The following is a 23,580-nucleotide window of genomic DNA, read 5'->3' on the forward strand; positions in this document are numbered from 1 at the left end:
TTAATTTGGTAATGTATCCAAAATAAAACAAGTTTATTGGATTGTAATTCTACTTTATTTTAATATAGTAGAATTTATTTTAATATATATATTTATTTTAATATATATTTATAATAATGGAAGGTTTTTCCCTAATATAACCAAAATATTCCTCTAATATACTCAGTATACCCTAATTGAATTTTAATTACTCTACTTATTTTGGCTTGTATAGAAAAAAAAACAAACATAAAATAGCAATTATTTTTAGTATATAAGGAAACTTTGTAAATATTTAAGTTAGTTTGTTTGAAAATGTCCTAACAAGACGAAACGCGTCACAATATACCCTTTGTATATTTTATAAAAAATAAAGTAGAATTACAATCCAATAAACTTGTTTTATTTTGGATACATTACCAAATTAAAAAAAAATATGCAGCAAGTTGATGCTAAAATATTGGGTTTTTTATTACTTATTTAGTAAGCAACCTTGAAAATTTTATTGATATTTAAAATAAGTAAAAGTACGTACAGTATTCTTAGGTATTCAGAAACAATAATCATCTATTAAATATAATTAAAATTATAATTTTATTGAAACAGTATACTTACCAGGAAGAGTTTGAGATAGTCGATGCAAGCAGTGGGAGAGCATAGTGGGAGGAGGCACTTTGAGGTTCAGGGTGAGTGGCCGCTCAGGGGGCGCCCAGAGGGAGGGATCCACAGCCCTCAGAGCCTGCAGTAAACTGTGCGGAGTCACCTCGATTCCCTTCAATTCGGTCCACAGCTCACTCAAGATCTGATGTCTTCTTTTGTCCTCAGCCGATAGTTGGTACGAATGATGAGTAACACACACACTCATTAAATCACCTAATGGTTCATCTTTAAAAGATATTATGGAGTTGGCACTACACAGTCTATTTCCACATGATGGAATTATAATGTTCCCCGCTGAAAATCTCTTATTGTCATTACTGTATTGCTTCCCGGCAGAATCAATGGTAGAGTTTATATCGTCGTTACTTTTGTAAAGTCTATTATTCTTTTGGACTAGCCTCTCTCTCGGAGAGATTCCAGTTTGATAATTCACTTTGTTCAGGAGTATATTATCAGCTGGAGATGAGGTAAACTCGGATGAGTTTAGACTAGATATTGCGGCACCACTACAGCAATTGTTCAATCCAATTTGTAATTCTTGAGCTGAAATGAAAAACATAAGATTTTAATTTTGAGTGATTCGATTGATGTTTGCAGATTTGAATGATGTTTGATAAAAATTGAAAATTTTAATATACTTCAGGGGCATGTATACCAAAATAATAATAATAAAAAAATTACAATCGGACTCCCCAAACCCGCGAAATTAAAAAATTCCCGTTATTTTCTGAACACACCTCGTATTCTAAAGAAAAACCCTGATTAAAGAAATTGTGTGTTGAAAAGTCCTCCCCGTAGTGTAGTGGTTGGCGCACTCGCCTTTCATATTTGAGGTCCTGGGTTTGATTCCAGGGAGGGTCGACATGAAATATTTAATTACAAGGTGGTATACATTGTAATATTCCATTGGTCCTTGCCTGGCACCTGCAGCATAAGACGATGACCTGATCTTAACAAACTCGTTAAAGTGCAATCAAGACAGATTTAGGCTTACGTCCCGATTTTACAAATTGGTCCGGGCCGGTATGGCATTTTCTCATGTACAGCGACAAATGCTTTGTTTTAATTTTAGTACTTCTAGATATGAGTGAACTATAAACTGTTTTTAAGATGCGCAACAGATGGTAAGTTTAAAAGTTTTTATGGGCTCTGGAAAATTTTAAATTCTAAAGTGGTCAAAATAAGTTTGAAAACCTATGCAGGTGAAGGCGAACCTATGATTCGCGGGTCAGACACTGACCCACGCAGGCTTTTAAAATTATTTTGAAAAACTCCAAGTACTTAGTGACCAACGAGCTAGTACTAAAAACAACTATGAACAAACATTGACCCACTTTTCAAAAAGGTTCACCATCACTGATCTATGCAAAAAGATAAATCTCTAGCATAGTATGTATTTTAGTATGTATACTACCATTTTCGAGGTCCCAGATTCTATTCCTGGGAGGGTGGATTTAAAATATTGATTTTAAAAGGTTTTTTAAACTGCAATATCTCATTGCTGCTGGGCTGGTATCTAAAGCGTAAGACTGATCACCTTATCTTCATGTAACAGTTGATGAAACTACTCTGAATTTGGTTTACCAATGCAGTGCCCTATGCACCAATGCGTGCGGAAAGGGGGATGATGATACTAACCAGGGTCTGGCGAGGCAGGGGAGGGCGCGGCCCGGGGACGCAGCTGCCGCAGCAGTAGCGTCCCCAGGCTCCGGTTCTGCGCCTCCAGCTCCCGGGCGCGTGAGCTCAGCCGAGACAGCTCTTCTCGCAAACCCTGAAATCAACGGTAACAAATGTTCACAATGACAGAATACTAATTAATTATTTGCCTCTGTTTCTTATTGACATAATTATACATAGACGTGCCCTATACAGTAAAATATTTTAATAAGTAGTGACACCAAAACGTACCCAGAGTTACAGAGTTTGTCAATTTACACCGGGGCTGCATTCAACGAGCATGCATACTACAAAAATTGGAGGATACTCATTTTTGGTAAATAAAAAGTTTGTATTTTAATGTTAACAATCAACATTAGTTTTTGATGGATCTCAATAAGATTTTTTCCTTAAATTCCTGATAATTCCGACCCATTTATTTATTCTCACTGTATTTTGGGGAATGATTTTTTTATCAATAAAAAACGTATTCCTATTAGTGTAGGGTTGCCATATTTTGCTAGGGTCTCGTCGGGACGTTCTGGAATGGGGATATGTAGCAACAAAAAAAACAATTTATTAATTGTTTTTCAGAAAAATAATATATATGTTTTTCTTACTATTTATGTGGTGCTTCAATTTATGTTTACATTTATATATTTTTTCTAACTTGATATTGACGTAATACTGCAATATTGATTCTACAGTTCTGGCAGCAGACGACATTTTTTATCGTTGCTTTTTACTAGGCCAACATCAATTACATAACTTTTTTCAATGTGGTTTTATGAGTAGGAATGGAAATTAAATACTCGCTAAATTTTAAAAATTGAAAAAAATATATTTTACACAGCCCATCAACTTCCACTCTATCGAGGCAAGATGAGCTTTAATTAATTTCTTAAGATACGTCAATTGCTGGAAGCATTTGCAATCATATTTACACCTTCATAGTCAGTACGGCCGTAGAAAATTTATGTTGATTAACAGCGTTGTACTGTGTAAGTCTAAATCGGGACATTATAAGTTTCATCGGGACGTCGGGACAGAGGGCTCAATAACGGTGACAGTCCCGATATATCGGGACGTATGGCAACCCCGTATTAGTGCAGCCCTAAAACTAAGAAGAGTTTCGCAATTGCGCCGCAAGCCGTAGTTTGACGTTTACAAAAAATAATATTTATATTTGAATATTAATTGTTTTAAGTTTTGTTAATCACTCATGAGCAAATTTTACCAATGAAAAGTTACTTTTTACATTGTTTATCCGAATGGTTTTTACACGCTTTCATGACACAAGTACTATTGGTTTCGATTGTAAACGTCACACCCGGCTGGCGGTCGTAGAACGAAGTAAAGTGTCATGATTTTTGAGGGCCCAGGGCATCTCTATGTGTATTAAAGTATCAATGTCCCTTTCTACATTCGCTCCTAAGGGGATAATGTGAAACATATGCCTCTAAGAGACCCATCGCCAACTAGCACTCTCGCCTTCTCCCATGTCAATCCCGCATCTCCTCAGTTCAACCGGAATATTATATCCGGAGCTCAGAGGTATGATGTGAAGAAGAGGCAGTTCAGGTTAAGGGTCTCAGCCATTCGCAGCATCCAAGACAGATCCACCCTCGCACCTTTCAGACCGTTCTTGGACTTGTTTGTTATGAAGTCAAACCACCTATTGATAATACCTAGGTACATAGAATTAAGAATAGTCCAGAAGGAGCGTAGAATCATATTTGAATACATCGGACTGTGTCCAAAAAACCCCCCACTTTGCTCCACGTGAATGTCGCTCCATGCGTGAAGTCGCCGCGTAATATTGCCAGATCTCGAAAAATTTAATTATAACACAAATGTAAGATAATTATATATTTTTTTAAAAGTTCTCTAAAACTTTATTGTACACGTGTAAACATTGATTGACACAACATAGTAGATAAGTAAAGGGTCATTAATAAGAGTCATTTAATTAATGAACTTTGAACTTTAAAAATGTAACAAATTTTATTTTGCATAAAGCGGATATTTTTATGCCACGTTGAATAATATATGATGAGCAAATTAGCGTAAAAAAATTGACTACCCTGGCAACACTAACAAAATGTACATTTTGTTTTCTTTTGATAATCTGACAGATGGAAAAATAATTATTATTTTTAGTAATGCATTTGCTACTTACACTTGCATTTGCTACTTACACACGAAATGTGATCCTGTCCTGTTTATTTAAGATCCTAGCAGTATTTCTACACTTTAAAAGGACATAACACGGCATAGTTGAATTCAAATCAGGAGTTGCGTACTGAGCGACGTTTACAAATAAACTAATGGGTCAAATCGTAAAAGATGTTAGGGTTCGTCTTGCGTACTGCCAGGGTTTTTGGTAGTACACGAGTACTGAGAATTCTTTATAACTCGTTGGTGCGAAGTTGGCTCGAGATTTGGGGACCGTGTGAGTTGTAGTACTCTCTTATGGTGGAGAGAGTTCAGAAGAAATTTCTTCGGTTTCTCTACATGAGGGAGTGCGGATATTATCCATGGCTTTATCCCACGGAGTTCCTCCAGGGTATGCTTGGTTACAGCAGTTTGAAGACTAGAAGGAATGTGTATTTAACAACGCACTTCTTTTGATTGTTGCGCGGTATTATTGACAACCCTGAAATTATGCGGCGCATTAGCTTTTATGTTCCGGATAATTAGACAGATCAATGTTGACGGAATTTTTTGTTGTTGAAAATAATAGCCGACAACCGACACATTTGAAGAAGTTCCAAATTCAATAATTTATTAAAGTTACCACGAGAAAGTACCTACCTAAGTACTAACTATGCAAAACACAAATCTTCTCTTAATCGGCAACATGGCCTATCCTATTTTTTTTTATCAAATTGAGATAAGCATGTAAAAAGTTTCTTAGCATCCTTCTGAATCGACCTGTATACTCAGTTTTGGCAAACTTTCACTAGAGGCGCCACAAATAGATTTTTATTAACATGACAGACAAAAATTTAAAGAAAAGCGTCCTTCTATAGTTAACATAAAATGTAATATTATTATTATACAATATGTAAATGTAGGTATTGTATAAATAGGTATGTATTTATAAATATATGCATATGCCCGTGAATATGAATTAATTTAGAATGTTAAAAAGAAAAAAAAACAATTTGAAATTTTTTCAAATTGTATATTTTTCAAATTTTGTATGTTTAGTTTTTAAACAGAAACAAAAAGAAAAAAAAGTAAAATATTTTGTTGAATTTTATATTGTTTCGAACACTGCGAAACACAAGAGTCTGACTCTATTTTTTCCTTTACGTATATTTTGATGTTAAATAAAAGGTTTTATTAAAAAATACATATGGAAATTTCCTTGACAATATGACATATTTGATTCAGTTTTTGGTCTTTCTTGTAAAATGCGAAAAAAATGAGATAGGTCATGTTGCTGCAAAAGCACTTAAGTGACAAACTCAATGATTTTTTAAACTTACTAATTTTTCTGTTTTAAATCATTTCTTTCTAGGCTAAAGACTTAGTTCTATTAATTTATTGAACCATAAAAGATGCAGTTTTCTTATAAGATTCCGTCAGGAATCGCGGTACCTATTTGGCACAAAATATATTTATAATACAGCCTTCGTAGTTAAGCTGTGTTTAACAGTTAATTAGACTAATTAATGGGCAGGGCGTTAGCTCGGTTTAAATTAAGACGCATTACTGTCTTCCACAGTTCAAGGGGGTTCTCCGCCGTGGTTTTTAACTTAGGTACGTACAAAATACTAGAAACCGGCCCTTCGGCTCTGGAGCTGTATTTCGGGGTTGAATTATGTCGTTGTTGAGGTAACTAGGCATAGGAACATAATATAGCGTCATCACCACCAGTGGTGAAAGGACCAATGTGGAAAATGCCTAATTTATATATCTTGCAATAAACTATTTTATAATGTTTTTTCTGAAATTCGTAGCACTTATACAGGATTCAATAAAATGAAAAATCTTCTTGGTGACGATAATATATACCTTAAGCTGAGACAACGAACGGTCAAATGTTATATATGGTCTTTCTTACTGTGCGGTGCACCGCCTTGAAGCATTTGAAATGTGGATCCACCGTAGAATGTTAAAAATATCTTTGACTGATATGATAATCAACAATGAAGTATTACGTAGAGCCAATACTAATAGAGAACTATTCACCACTGTTAAGCTCCGTAAGATTTCATATTTTGGCCATGTGTTGAGAGGTGATTAATATGCCATACTTCAGCTCGTCACGAAGGGGAAGATCGAGGGACGTAGAGGGGTCGGAAGAAAACAGCTTTCCTGGCTTCGAAACATCCGAGCGTGGACCAGGATTAGAACTGTGGAGGAGCTGTTTCGCACTGTTAAGGATAGGGAAGTTTTCTCCCAAGTAATCGTCAACGTCGGGGGAACCCGACATGACACGTGAAGAAGAAGAAGAAGAATACACGGTAAGGAATATTTTCTATAGGTTTCATTCATCTAGCTGAATAAATCAGTTTTACGACGGAAATAAGTGTATATTTTTATATGTCAACTTTAAAGTATGTCATCTGTTATTTTATCTACCAAAGACAATATGGGGACACTTTCTGATGAGATTAGTTTGAACAATATTTAAAAAAGGATTGCAAAAAAATACATTATTTGAATTTGTCCTACCAAAATACCGGATAAACCAAAGCTACTCTAAGGTAAAAATCTTGCAAAAGAGATTTATTGAAGTTTAGTCGGCTTCATGGTGTACTTACTGTTAATGCGTTTGGCTGACATTAAATAAATAAAAGAATAATAAAATTATTAATAATACCATGAAAATTAATCCTCCGCATGTGATTTTTTCGTGTCGTGTGGATTTTTGCCACAGCGATGCATGAAATAAGCATAGGTCCATTTCATACATTTTCAAGCTATTGTGAACGAAAAGGCGGACTGTAAATGAAAATCGTATTTCATTCAGTTTTGTGAACTGGGAAATATTTGAGAAAGGAGAGGAACATAGAATGAATACCTACCTTCAATATAATCTGAATGTTCTTCAATTTCTGGCACTGGATGACAAAATGAACTATAAAATGAGACAATGTTTTCCACGACGCGCGACGATTCCAACCACTTTTTTTCCGATTTTATGTCAAGTCAAAAATGTTGTTTTGTTTTTGTTCTAAATCCGAATCTTCTAATTTTGAATATCTTCTATCTTGATGTTAGGTAGGTACCATAAGGATGGGTCAAAGGAAGGATGGGAACGAAAGGTAATTGGCCAGGAATAGTATCGATAAATGCTGTTATTTACTTAACACTATAGAGCTTAAAAATGAATTATTAAAACTAGCAAATTGTTTTTTGCAGTTGTAATTGTTGCGATGGCTATTGTGAATCCGAAATTAATTCATGATGCTAATGCTAATGCTAATAATTAGCCATCACTAGATGGCAGTAGCAGTTTCGGTTCCACTTCTAATCCGACATTATCGCACGGCTTACGGCCGGATTATCGTGAGGTCGGGGTTACTGGCGTTAGTTACTGCCTCCGGTAGGCTTAATGCTTCGGTCTGCTGCCATCTACGGAATTTATTACCACAAAGGACTGCCCAGTGCACCGCTACATCCATTAGGTTATTAGCTTACCGGATGGAGAACTCGTCATTATTGGAAGCGTAACGGGGTCGAATATTTCGCAATCTGGGCCTCGCTTATAAAGACAGGAGATTTATCGGTGTTTGTCCATGTAAACTATAATTTTTCACAAGAAATTTTCCTACACGAAAAGCCTATATATCGTAAATGAGATTACGAGGCCTCCATATCAACTGATTAAACAGATATACATACTTATAAATGAAGCGAGATTGAATGTAAGAAGATGACTAAATTTGTGGTGATGTGGTACCCAAATCTACCTTTAATTTGATCGTATCAAAAGGGTATAAAATAAAGGGCTTGTGCATGACAAGAGGTTAGTGGAAAAGCCTGAATCGTACGCCAAGATAGAAACATACGGCGTTCCATCCTCTCTGCCTACCGCTAAAGGGGATGGGGTGTTGGCAGTAGTAGTAGTATTAGTCCATCATAAAGTTAAAATACTTTTACCTTTTGTGATAGTAGTGCTCTGACAACTTGGTTGGCTACGTCGTCCAGGCAGCGTTCGTACTGCTTCTTTTGAGGGTCGGGACTCTTCTGGTCCTGGCTGGAGAGCTGGTCTCCGTGCTCTTGAGGGCGAGAAGTTGGTAGGCTGGTGGTCACTACTTGGATGGCGGGCGCTTGGGATGCCTGGAGAGTACTAACTTGGTTTCGAAGAGATTCGTTTTCCGCACTTAATTTTGAGAGAGAATTTTGGTAGTGGATGCTGCGTGCCTGTAAAGAGAGAAAATTATATGATTTAATGAGCTTTTGTGAGGATTGATTACACGGATTATTTTTTCTTTGCACAAAAAATATCTGATGCATCCAAATTTTACTAAGATAATAAGTTAATAATTAGATAAATAAAATAAGCTTCAATTAGGATGTTTAATGGTTTTTATTATTTATAAAACTACTGTTACTACATATGGCTTATTAATTTGTTAAATGCATATCGCTAGCCCAAAGCAACAGTGAGATAAACCTGAAATGTTCGATTTTGAGATACACAAGTAGATATGTAAAAATATATTCTATAAACTTTTTAATAATTAAAAAAGGAATGGCCCACGCTAAGATGCTGAAGTCTTAGTGGGCATTTTTTCCAATTCATGTTATAGCTTAATTTTAAGATGTATTTTTCTTAAGTGTATTTTTGTAATTTATTTTTATGTAAATAATATATGCTTGGAAAAATAAACAAATAACAAAACTAAAAAAAACTGATGTTTTCAAAGAATACAATATTGAAGTTAAATAGTTAACCTATGTGAAAATATAGTATTCATAATCTATTTCAAATAATTTTATTCAGTCAGAGCTCACCTCAAAATTCCATTATCTCAGAATATGATCTTCAGCTAGCGATATGTATATTCATAATTTTATGATAACAAGCTCATTCAAAATGTTAATTCGCTAGGTTCTCTTATAAATTTTATGCTGGGCCCGTTATATAATGGGAATTTAACAGAGCCATCTTATAGAATCCGCATATAAAGTAACATTGATTTTTCTGTAGGAAAAATTAAATATCGGTATATATTTTTTTCTCAGACGTCTTTAACAACTGGGAAACGTTGGAAAGTACTTCAAATTTTCAAAAAAATATACGCATTTTCTTACAGATAATTCGATTTTAATTCTAGACATCTGTTAACTTATGAGTACCATTGTAATCGGGGACCTGGTCTACAATCAGAAACGTAAAACTGATTTACTTGAATTTCAAGAAACACTGTAGTATATATTTTTTGGATCTTGATATATTATTCTTAAATAATAATCCCTTTCTTAGGACGCAGCTCGTTGGACTGTGCGTAAAAAAATAGTGTCAGAAAACGTGGGAAACTCATGTGTAATTTGAAAATATTATATCTGTCCGAGGTTCACTTTTCGCCTACAATCCTCATTTTCTAACACGATTATGTGCGACTAAAGAAGTATGGCCATTAAACTGAAATATTAAGGTAAGTCACAAATCATAAGCATATACATAAAAAAATATTTGATTTTGATGAAGATATGCTTTCAAAATTACGTTGGTACATTCAGTTTGATTTGAGCGTAAAATGCTTCGCTGAATGTGACATAATCTTACCTGCATATGACAAATGACATCAGCAGACGCTTTAAGCTTACGAAATTTCTGAAAAGTATTTGAGGGTGGCTTTTTCCGGTTCTTTTTTTGTAAAGTACATAATTCAAACAGATGATTTAAATTAGGGGAGGACATTACGCGACCGCCTATTTGCAGTATTCTAACTTCGGTGGAAACGATATTATAAAGGAGAGAGGGTGAATATCCACCACGAATATGTACGTGTGGGCTATACTAATACTAACTGTGCTATGTACACGTAGGTATACATCCTTTTATAGTCCGGTAAGTATTATAGCCATGAGATTAAAGTGGATACCCCCCGCAGTGGACATTATATTGATTAAATTTATAACACACATGAATATTAAATTACCAAATGAGAAATTTTTATCGGATCATAAATAGGAGTAGTAATATTGATTCTCTTCAACAGGGAATACCAATAATGTGATATTGAAAACAAGTTTGAAACAAATAAATATTCAGCAATGTTTTGAGTATGTCCAAATGCTTGCAGACTGGCTGGATTTTCTCCCTAGGGAGTTGTTCATATTAAAATTTAAATGTTCATATTTAAATCGAGTTCCAATTTACCGCACATTTTCTAATCATAAATTATTTACAACTCGTTGAAAATGTCCCCCAAAATTGAAATATTTGGGTAAATCATAAGAAATAAATCAATTTTTTTTTTTGTTAAGTTTTTCTTTAATTTAGTTCTTAATTTAAATTCATATTGATTTTTGTGAGTGCCACACCAGAGTATTGTTGCTTTCGTGAACACTAATAGCATAGTATATATAGATAGCACAAGGGCTATAATCTCTGTCTATTTTTTTTTCTCGAAGTCTTCGGTCGTCACGGAGCGCACTGTGCTTTAAAATAAATATTTTATACGGTCCACTTTAATAAATATCTTTTATTTAGTCGAGATTGACAGCCATATTTATTGAACTGGCTGCAGCACCAGCACACATTTTTCCATTTATTAAAAGAAAACATTTTTTACGTATGTATATAAAACTTTAAACGGATAATGTTTATTAAATGGCTTTTTTGTAGGTAAATTAAATGTAACAAAAAATATCAATGTTCAAAGTATTTATGTATGTTTCAACAACTGCTGTTCTCATTAAGTAAATAGTACTTTTAGGTATATGGAAATCACTATAAAAAAATAGAGCCTTGACAGATATACCCTAAAGTATAAATGTTGCCAAGTGCCAAGGATAAGACCGAGAGGAAGTTGTGAGGGGTGTGGAGGGGGTGGCTGGCTTAGCTAGGAGGAGGGGGTCCTACCCTCCCTAGCGTGGTTTACTACAAACAAGGGGCCATTTAAAAGCTTCCGATGGTTCACGGTCAGAAAACCGCCAACAAAAATATCTCTCAGCGGACGTTTTCCGAGAAATCGTCATATTTATGAGGCTGTTTTGCATGCGCCGTCTAATATTCATACAACCCTACGGACTACGAGAAGTAAATGAGCATTACTAATGAATGAAATGGTTCGAAGACATTGCTTACTAAAAATTACCCGCATTTACATATTTTGTAAATATTCGACCAGCAAAAAGCAAATTATGCAGATCAATGACGTCTACATACACACGGGACATGTTTTACTTCTAGTAATTAAGGGTAAATTATGTTTTTTTTAGTGAATGACTTTTTCTGAATGTATTGGGTATAATAACGAGCACTAAATAAATAGTCCAGATCTTGTATTGATGTCCCTTATGTTTGTCAATGCTTCTTTTATTCTTTTAGAATGTTTTCAACTATTCTTATTTTATAATATTCATCCCTGTAAATTGGATAAATGGACAATGTCCGTAAATAAATAAATAAATAATGTTGTTTCCTCGCGGTGTACCCTGGATGACGCTAAATAAACTGACACAACTGGCGCCAAACAATCCCCGATTAAAGAGACCTGATGATAAAGAAAACAATAGAAATATATCTGAATGTAAAGTGAAAACCAACATGATTAAGATACACTATAAATTAAAAAGGTATGAAAAAGTTTTAAAAAATTTAAAAATAAACATATAGATTTATTGAAGTTCGTCGATTAACCTCGAATGTTCCATCCTACAATATTTTAAATGACTGTAATATTTATATCGCCTCATAGTATAGTGGTTGGTGCATTTGCCTACCATGCTTGAGGTCCTAAGTTCGATTCCTTGCAAGGTGGACCTGGAATATTGATTTAAAGGGTAATGATTTCGATAAAATTATAAATAAAGTTATCAATGAAATTTCTTGATTTAGATTTAATTTTTTATTATTTTGACCAACGAGCGCTTTCGCCTAAGTAAGCATCTTCAAGACTGGTGAATTGTTTACAACGTTTAACTTTTAACTAAACTAAACTTCAACTAAACTGAGAAGTTTCATTGATAACTAATTTTATAAAAATCATTAACTATGAAGTTTTATCAAGAAATATCAACAAAAAACATCAATATTATTGATATAAAAAGTGGTTACTGATCACCTTACCTTCCATGTAACAAAAATGATCCAAAAGCCATTGGAGTACCAACACGATAGGTGCGGATAGGGAAATGAAAATTTTAGAGTATCTGTCGACGAAAACTCAAAATTTTACAATACTTGAAGTTGAATTAGATATTATTTTTAACGACACGCTGTGCAACATATTATATTATACGAGTATAAAGCTCCCAAGCTCTCTGTACACATCAGTCTAAATAGGCTGAGATGGGCAGGACATGTGCGGAGAGTTATGCAAGGACTAACGGCATTTAAACCTTTTTTATCTACAAACAAAAGAAAATGCGTTTATTAATAATTTGTAAATCAAGAGTATACACAATTATTGTATACATGCATTATGGAGCATGGTGTTACCATATATAATGCACTTTTTGTGAAATAAAACTTAATGTGCAGAAGAAATAATAAAATTGGGAATAAACTGGATAGTCCAAGTTTCGTTAGAAGTCTTTAGATCAAACTCTCCTACATCAAGTATTGGCGGCCATTACCAAATAATGGCATTGTCGCCAAATATACGTTCGTAAGGTTTTCAAGAACAGAAAAGCTTTTTATAGTTTTGATAGCCTTTTTAAATCCCTCGTCATGGATATATTAATGACTCTTTCATGTTGGAAGGGTTTTGGATGGGGCGCGCGCCTCCGCGTAGAGCCCGGGCCCACTAAGAACCAGTTTAACCGAACGAAAGGTTTTACGATCGTTAATACGAAATAAGAACAATCGTATTTTGTGCTAATACGCTACAAAAAAACTCAAATGTATCCTCGATGCAATGAAGCTAGCCAAAGTAAAGTTTAAAGAGGTAATATTAAAATCGGAATCCATGATACGAGTACCTTCATACTTTTAATAGATTTAGTTAAAGAATAGAAAAACTGTGAAGTTTTTGTTTTCAATTGAAACACGAGAAGTGAGTTTACAAACAGAGAAATGAAATTAAATGAGTTTTAATGACCGACGGAAAAACTCAAGGATTTCTTTAAAAAACCCACAATATTGACAGCTCTATTCGGCAGTACCAAAATACATTTAAGTAGCATTTTATTGTTTGAACTTCGCGAATCAAAAACACGCTTTGCAGTTGATATTCGTATTTGAATTCGTCTTCGGCTCTATACAAATTATTTTCGAACGAAAATTCGCATGCTAACAACTCTTGAGTACTGCGCCCCTGCCCCACGCCTGAGGCTTGAATTATTGCGAAAAGGGGTCTGTTATTGTGTATTTAAAATGGGAAACCCCTCCAAATGGCTGCACTGATACATGTGTACGACAGCCCTCACAATACGGACTCAACATAGGTTTTATTTAACTACCATCCAATGTAAATACTAAATATGCGACGAAATTAAGGTTCACGTTTTGCAAATTTAAATTTGGTTCTGCACAGACAAATATTTTTATTTATTTGTTCATTTCATTTCATTTCATTTTCATTTATTTTTGCACCACTACAGGCCAAGTAGGCCCAATTACAGTGCTGAATTACATCACAGAACACCCAGGCTTGAGAAAAATTCATTTTGATTTTTGTGTTCTCACCGGGAATCGAACCCGGAACCTTCCGAGCGTGAGTCAAGCGTCTTGACCACTACACCACGGAGGCCGCCGTATGTATGACCTTAAAGTATAAAAAATATTTTTAACTCAATTCAGTGTAATTTACAAATAATTTAAAAGAAGGAAATAAAAAAATTAACATAAATATTTATTTATTTACGTTACATTAAATTGGGTGGTCAGCATTGGTTTAAAAGTTATTTAATCCATTGAGTAATATACTGTGAATCAAGAAAAAAAATAACAATTCGAGTGCATATTATGGCAGTTAATGGATAAACATATGCATGCATCTAACATAAAAAATATGCGTTTTTAAACAGAAAAGTAAACTTTCTTGACTCAGTTAAGTATTAGCCTATATTATACAAAAACATATTATTATAGAGGCAAGAGTTCATGTACTGGTATTTTATGTTAATCAAATTCGAATATAAACGAAATATGTTTAATAAACTTGATATAACCGAATGATAAAATAAATATTTGAAGCATTACATTTGTGTTTATCCGAGTGAAATAGTTTTATTGAGGTATACCTAAGTAGATAGAAATGAAAATATGAATCAATATTGTCGATAGATGTCCAGTTGTAGTTAGGTAGCTATTTATTTTTTTAAAAAGGCAATACATACAATAAACTATCATTATTATGGTAGAAACATGTATAAACTCAAACTCATAATAATAAAGTGACATAAAATTTTCACGGTTGGGTGAACGACTTCGAAGAAAACATAAACTAATAAATTACATTATATGTAGTCGATAAATCGCACCTATGGAAAGTAACTCCACCCTATTTCTATGCAGGGTTTTCCGATTGCGCAAATCTTGAGATTTACTTACTCATTTTAAGCAAATGGTTTAAAAACACTCAAAGCTTGACATGTATCTGTTGTATCATAATTATTTGAAGTGAAATCAATGAAAAAATAATAGTGACAAACTTATGGTTAATTCAAATAGTTGATAAGCCTTTGCTTATGTGTCTAACATGTTTTCATATAAAACATTTAGGTGTGCAAATTTACACAAGCAAAAATTATGTTAACTTGGTTCACCAACAGGCACTACTACATTAACAGAGGCTAATAAGCCAAACGAACTGTATTTAATCGTTATTTATATAAATTAAACGGACTTTTAGGGTAACAACCTGAACATTAAAAAGAACATTACTTTAAGAAAAAAAGTACGATAATTTGTACGTAAAAAATAATATAATAATAATAATAATTAACTAAATACATTTTTATATAATTTACCCAACGAAAACCAACATTGAAGGGTTAATAGTAAACAAAATGGTAAAACATAGCCAGAATAATTTTATTCGAGACTTTCATTTTATCTACTCAAAAAGGTTCTCAATATTTTGTTGAAATATCTAAAAATTTTGATACACAAAAATATATTGTCGTCGTTCAGGCGAAATTCACTAACACAAAAAACCATTTTGGAAAATCGCTTTTGAGAAATTGGAAAGTTTGGAGAACTAGGAAAAATCAGATTTTTATGTTTTGGAAGTTTTATGTATACAACACAATTCCTTCGAGTCTTTTTTTATAAATTTCATTGGAAACATTTTGTTTCAAATACATTTTCATATATCCGGAAGGTTTTTAATGTGGCAAGGTGGCTAAAATTTAGTTTAGTGACTTTTGCTTGTTTATAATCTGGACAATGGAACCCAAGATTTAGTGACAGGAAGACAATATTACAAATAACTATTAAATTATGTGATTAAAATATATTTTATACAAAGAAATATTTTTAACATGTTCATTATTTATTAATTTATAATACAAATATCTAAACACAAACAATATGTTGTTTTTAGGAGGAAAACTGTCATACTTAAAAAAAGATACAAATTTGCCTAAGCTGTCAATAAATTTTATCTGCCTTTAGTGAATTATGCTTGTTGAGATTTTATGGAAAGAAACACCACTGTTTTTCACTAACACGGATAATTTAGATTTACGCAATTTTTTTGTAACAAAGTAACCTTGGTGACTTTTGTCTCTTAAAAAACATGATTTTACACTTTGAATGGCATATTCAATTCAAAATGGTATTTTTTAGGGTTAGTGAATTTTGCCTGAACGGCGACGATATGTATCTTATTAGAAAATATTATGTAGCTATATAATTTTTAAAAAGTAGCCATTAGTTTCAACCCTCAACAGATTTGATCAGGATGTTTAGATTATCTATTAAAAAATAACGGTATGTCAATTATTGACTATTCAAAAGTTGATGAGAAAATAAATATGATTTATTACTTAACTTGCAATAAACATCCTCCCTAAATTTTCTCGGGTCAGAGCCCTAAAATATCGTGGAAACATCCAATCGTCAACGAAACATCTTTTTTTCATATCACTGAGTGTTTATTTCACAGAACTTCCGATGCAAGACAAACTAAGCTAACGCGCTACTCACTCCTCTAAAGTCTCCCGTTCTCCATAAGCGCAGACAGACGGTGTGCTATGGTTTTAATTGCAATGATTTAATTGCTAAAAAGACACGTCCAAACGTTGTCACCGCAGATGTTTATTTTATACATCGAAGCAACACGAACAACTGGGGAGTTTGGGGTTTTAAAAGGCCCGAGGCGGAGAGAGGGAGCTGTCTATACTCCGAACGCTCTGTTATCTGAAACTGTAAAATTTGATGGTGGCAAAAAAGGCTCATAAAATTGTTGAATTCCTACGCAGAATAAAATCGAACTTACATTATCTACTAGTACAAAGCAAAGAGGATGGAACTCGCTTCTTTCACATTAATATGTCTTGTCTAATATGCTATATGATTGTGTCTACTTTTTACATGACCAGAACTAAGATTTTATTGTATTCAATCACCCAAAGTTTTTCTCATTACAATGATAAGGTATTTTGGTAAGTTATGATCGAGGTACGCTGAATTCACTACGTACTTTACTAATGCAGTGCCCTATGCACTAATAGGAGCGGATAAATGTTTGATGATGATATTAAAGTAGTACAAAACCAAAAGCAAATAATCTTAAATGTCTGTAATTAATTATAAAGCGGCTAGTAAAGTTGAAAATGATAATGTTTTAATTAAATAAAAATAATGATGATTTTTTACATTCACATCAAAAGACTCAATTATGATGGTGCATTACAGAACAGAGCGCCTAAATAATCATATTTGGATTAAAATGGAAGCATAGCAAAGTACGTGTGGTTTTTTTATATTTTTGTTCCTATTTGAAAGCCGAAAATGGTCTTGTTATTTGTTGTTATTCTGTATGTATTGTTTATAACTATGACTGTGTTGGTTAAAAAATAAATAAATAATTAAACAGCATTTCCCAATATAAATATGAGGGAGTAAACGCAAAAAAAACTATGGAAATGTAAAAATTAGATATGAAAATGATCGAATGATTAGTGATTCAATGAATAAAATTATCGAATGAATCATTCATTTGCTTATGGTCACTCAAAACCCCGTGGAGGGGGTGGCTACAAAATTCTGGAATACAAAACGTTAGCTTCTTCAAAATTTGGAAATCCGTAAAGATTTTTGATACTTTTTAAACATATATTAAGTACATATATTTTGTTAATTTAAAAAACTTTTTCATTCTTATAATTTTTTAACATTTCCCTTTTCATATACATACATGTAATTTTTAAACCTTTATATTTTTTAATTTTTCTTTTTTCTTTCATAGATTGTATTATATATATTATTTTGAATTTATTTCCATACCTTGTATTATGTTTATTTTGTAATTTTTTGAAACTTTTTCATACCCTTTTAATTTGTAGTGTATCATAAATTTTATTTTGCTTTTGTAAATAATGTTATAGTTTAAAATATAAAAACGTCTGTAAATAAATGTTTTCATCTGGATGTCCCTAAATGAGTTTTTAACCAAAACTCCTTGGGAATATTATATAAAATTATGTGTAATATGTTTTAAATTTAAATAAAAAAAATCTTTGGGAATTACCCCATTCCCCCAAGACAACTCATTCATATTTTCAAATAATCACTCCACTCAATTCATTCAATCAATCGCCAATTCATTCATTCAATTACTAATCCCTTCGAATACTGCATTCGGACATTCATTAGAATGATTTTAGTAATTGAATGCATTCGATTATTTTCATTCGAATGAATCATCTCTATAAATTATCTAATATGCAGTAGGTATTAATGTAGCTATTTATGTACAAGCTTATAAAATAAAAATATTGAACAAGACAGTATTTTTTTGGTTTCGTTTAATAACATAATTATTTTTCGATCGGGCCAGCTTACCGGAGGTTGTGTGTATTTATTAAGTGCGCTACCACTGGGATGGATTAACAAGGGTGGGGGGCTTGGGCTGTATTTAAAATGCGTATACAATTCATTCAGAGTGCGCTAAGAGGGTCATGAAATTCAGTTATACACTTGTCTTTTGTAAAATATATTACCTACCATGCCTGGATGATTCGGGTACCGCCCATAACACCTGTCGCCGATTTTCGTAAACGCGCGTACTAAAAATTTTCCCTTCAACACATGCAAACACCACGCAGAGGTGTATTTATTTGCAAATTATTTTGGGTTCGTTCAAACGGAAGACACGGAAATTTCAAACAATAAAATTTTAGGAAGTAAAATGTATATTTTAGACACACGAATAGAATTATGTAAATGTGAACCATTGAATTCGTGGTATATAACTTTACAGAACAAAGGCATAAATCGACCGTGATAATGTTTAATACAGTTTATAGCAACCGAGAATTTCAACATGGGAATACCGACTATCGTGTATTATGTATTCCGTAGATATGTGGGCGCACTAATTAGTACACACAATTTAATTAGATAGAAAATTAAATTATAAAACATATTTCAATAAATAAAAAAAATCTCATGCATCGGAAGATTCAGAAATATGACAAAGAAATATAAATATTTTATTGTGCATATAAAACAATAATTGTATACCCATATGTAAATTACCGTTGGTTGATAATGTTTCTACGTCATGGGGGAAAACAAAAAACACTAAAATTTTTCAGAACAGTATTATGGATTGTCATGGTATTAAACAAAGCCATGCCATATTTATTTTGTGTACATTGTCTAATTTTATTGAACATGTAAAGTAAATTTATGCCTGGCAATATTACGGGCCGAGCGGAAACTGACGACGCGTCAAACAAAATTAAAAATGGCGAGTGTACAGAAGAGTGTGAGATTTCGCTGAGAGTAATAGAACGTGGGAAAGACTACCATGAAATCAAAATGGAACCGAAATCGTAAGTTTTTATATTGCAAAGTTAATTCAGATCTGACGCGATAACTCATTATCCTGTTTATTTTCAAACAGGGTTCCATACACAAAATTTAATAATGCCATAACTTTAATTACCTTTTTTTTATTTAAATAATGGATCATCATGGATGATCATTATGTATAATACAGCACTCAGCTTTATGGGGAAGATTTCTCTTACCCCATTTTAAGAAGATATCTGAATTTCCGCACATTTAATTATTGAATGACGATCAGCCCTGCTGGAGTTCTATAATTGAAAGCTCCACGCAGTCAAAGGAAATTCTACAAACAAATGGATTGAATGGAATTTCTTGCGTCGATCGATATATTGTGTGACTTATTTCAACAGAAAGAGAGGAATATATCCCAATAATAAAATGATAATTATAATCAAACCTCGTGACAGCTTTTTCCTCGATTTTATTGGGTTAAATCTAATTTTGTGTTAAGTAATATAAAATTCTAGTCTCATCGATTTTTAGCTTATGATATATAATTTATCTCACTCATAAATCACAATAGCTTATTTTAATAATTTAGTGTTTAATAAATATGAGAAATTGCATTAACATAAGTTTAAAGAAGCAGATCAAGAATGTAAACGTAATAAGGAAATACCACTTTTTTTACATTTTTAAAGTAAGGTTCTATGAAACACTGTCCCGTAAAAAAAAAATTTGCTACTTATTAGTAGCATAAAAATATTTTTAAATTTTCAATTTGGAAAAACGGTCATTGCATTGGCCACGCCCCTAATACGTCACGATTTATGGTCATTTTCAGCTTTGTTCCAAACCACAATTTTTTTTATAGAACATCGTCACGAATCTTGACGTCACAACTAACGATGCCAAACATGTCGCGTTTTTCTACTGCAATATTTTTTTTATAATTGCTTTTTTAAAGTTATATATGAAAACATTTCGCCACAATATCCATATTGATTAAAAAAAACAATTAATTTTTCTGAATCCATTTTATATACTCATATCGGTATTTATAGTACGTGATATTTTCCTATTGTATTTAAGAATAAACTCAGTGAAAATCATTCGAACGTGTTTAGTTTCAACTTCCAAAAGGTTATCTTGTGTGAATCTGTGAAAGATCTCGTGAAGTTTTTTACATTTCTTATTTTTATGGAGTATCATTCTTGATGATTGAGTAAGCTGATGGATGCATTTTGAAAATTAAGCGTGAGAAACTCAAAAAGTAAATTTTGATTTTTTAACTTATTTCAAGTTAAAACATTCGTTAAATAACATATCTCTGATTCTCACACTTCCACTTCGTCGCTTTACAGGATATTATCGTAATTTTTTTATTTCTCAACGATTTATTTAAAAAAGGGGAATACGCTATTAAATAAATAAATACGAGTGTGTTATTTTAAATAATCATATCCTCGCAAAAAATAAAAACTGCTTGTATTTCCAAAATAACAACCGAGTAATTCTACTAAAATCATTTAAAATGGGGAAATAAAATTCTGACCATAGCAATATCTCCCATTTTGATTCTGGCGCTGCGGTCAAGCGTCTTCCAAAACGTTTTCTACTCTACAATGAACTTAAACTTAGAATTTTCACGAACAAACTGGAAGGTTTTTTGATATAATATATTACAAAATCCCACAGTCACTGCCAAAATAATTGATTGAAAAAAATGTATGTTGAGAACAACCAATTATGCTCCAATAATTAGATGTAGGTATACTAATTTCATTAATTCTATGTCCATTCCTTAGTTGGAGCATATGTCGTCCACAAAGAGCCTCCGTGCAACTCGTCCCGTAGTTCTGACATCAACTGCAGACGAACAGTCAGCAGCGGACGTTCAGGACGTCGCGCGTCGAGAATCTGATGCTTAGTAAACTAGGCATCAGGAGGTATCTGCAGTATATAGCCCAGCCAAACGTATCACTTTCGCTTGATGATAGTTGTCACCGGAGCTTGCTGCGTCCGTTTTTTTATTGATTCAAGTCAGGCAGAACATGTGGTTTTGCAATACTGATTTTTAAACCCACGCATACGAAGTACCTTTTTACCTTATCTACAGTGACCCCCGACTGAATCTAACTAACTAACAAAAAGATAATTTAATACAAACGTAATTTTGATAGTAAATAGCCTTATCGAAATCAAGAATTTGATTAGGTGTCCATGTCCGTAACCAAATTACATATCTACTTTTGCAAAGCCCGAGAGAAGCCTATAATATATGCGATTATAAACTTTATAGTTAGTGGTAAGGGTTTCCTCTTAATACACCGGATAAGCAAGAATACGAACTGGAATTAAGAAGATCACGCAATACTGTACAATGTATTCCATGTAACAACCCTTTCTCTCGAGGGTGGAAAATTAATCGTCCATAAATGACAAGGCGCAAAGTGCATGGTCCTGAGTGTTAATAGAGATTGAAGAGATGAAAAATGTAGGCGTAATTATAGAAATATTGTTATGTGTTTAGTGGGGGATATAACTCTGAGGTCATCAATCATTTAGTATCTCTTAACTCTAATAAATATGAGCATCTTGCAGTATTTTTAGGAATATTCAGTATTAACAATGATGCGGCACGCGAAAATATAATTAAAACGTACATAAAGAGGGAAATAATAACAAATATAACTTGATGAATGATGAAACATTTTAAGTAATTTGCTGCCGGAATTTGTATTTGTATTGCATTGTTATTTGGTTGAAAAAAGTAAAAAATAGTATGACATATTACATTGAGTCTATGCATATCTATTTTTAATCCAATATATGCAATATTTCTATTTGTAGTGACGTTTCTAGCTTCCCTGATACTTTCAGGAAACTCGTTTAATACTTTTAAGGGCCAGTTGCCAAAATTTTTTTTAAGGTAAACAAAGTTTAAAATTAAATAATTGTTGCGTTTTTGCCGAAGTGAACAAACTTGCCTGTGTGAAAAAATAAAATAAAGCACCTCAGTTTAATCATTTTTTTGAAAGCGCCACAATTATTTAACCTTAAACGATTTTAAACATTCTTTCTTTTTGTGGTGAAATTGGCCCTCCGCCCTTATAAAACAGATTGTTTTGAGTTTCAGTCAGTTTCACCTTAGGAAGTCTGAAATTGACTCGACTGCTCGTTTGTGCTTGTGAAAGTCCTTCTTGCATACCCCTTAACGTGTCATTTATGAGTGGTCCGCTTTTTAATTTGTAAAAACGTAAGTCCATAAACAAAATTATTTTCTTTACACCTAGTAAATAAAGTTAACCTAACATATTGTCAATTTTATTCTTCTATGTCGGTCAAATTATTCAAATCGCCTTGTTTTGGATAAATTGAATTAATTTTATTTCTGCTTGGATTGCTAAACAAGTAGAAGCATCAATATGTTTCTCCATAAATAAAAAATGTTATATTGGGAGAACAATGATTAAATCGATCGTAGGTAATATTCATGTACTCTAAGTATGCTCTACTTGTAAAGATGCCTTCTTTACAAGTTATTTACAATTTGATTTTTAATTTAATTACTTTTCTTATATCCATTTATTTATTTTTTCTTTTTTACTATGTAAAGTTTCACTTTTTATTTTACATAGCAGTATGCTTCTTATTGTTTCTACATGTATACAAAAAAAGCGTTGTTTATCTTTTAAATTTTTACTTACTATGTTTGTACTTACCTATATATTTTTTGTAAATGCCCCTTGGGCGTATAGTAAAATTAAATATAAAAAATAAAAAAATAAAATAAAATACGGTATAGTTGTAATTTGACTTGACGTAAATTTATTCATTAGCTTTCTGATTGAATTAATTTTCGTGACAATTTCTGCTTTTTCCCTTTCAGACATCTTGGTTGACTCCTCAAGGAATCAAGTTGCATGAGCATTAACGACGTTGACATCTTAATGCTTAAACATTATTAAAAAAAAATGCTCCTTTACGATTTATCAAGAAAATGGCATTACATGAATTGTCCGACGTAATAATCATATTTATTCTAACATACACGTATTGTAAATTCTGTATATTTATTTGATTGATTCAAGATAAATTTTATTCAAACTTGCACTTAGAGTTAGGATATAAAATAAAGTAGATGCACCAAAACTTATTAATAGTTTGGATTAACAGTTAAG

General features: G+C 32.7%; 1 protein-coding gene across 1 annotated transcript in view; it reads right to left on the bottom strand.

The window, feature by feature from the left end:
- LOC148282602 (uncharacterized) overlaps positions 1–23,580 on the bottom strand; it is a 372,381-nt gene that overhangs the window by 7,902 nt on the left and 340,899 nt on the right. Inside the window, exons 5-7 of the mRNA XM_088224858.1 lie at positions 8,413–8,676; positions 2,278–2,410; positions 595–1,182 (exon numbers count right to left, since the gene is read on the bottom strand). Coding sequence (XP_088080984.1) covers positions 595–1,182; positions 2,278–2,410; positions 8,413–8,676 — 985 coding nt within the window. The remainder of the gene's footprint in view (positions 1–594; positions 1,183–2,277; positions 2,411–8,412; positions 8,677–23,580) is intronic.

This window comes from Micrasema longulum, unplaced genomic scaffold (assembly GCF_059751315.1).
Source record: "Micrasema longulum isolate JH-2025_06_02 unplaced genomic scaffold, ASM5975131v1 h1tg000311l, whole genome shotgun sequence".
Lineage (NCBI taxonomy): Eukaryota > Metazoa > Arthropoda > Insecta > Trichoptera > Brachycentridae > Micrasema > Micrasema longulum.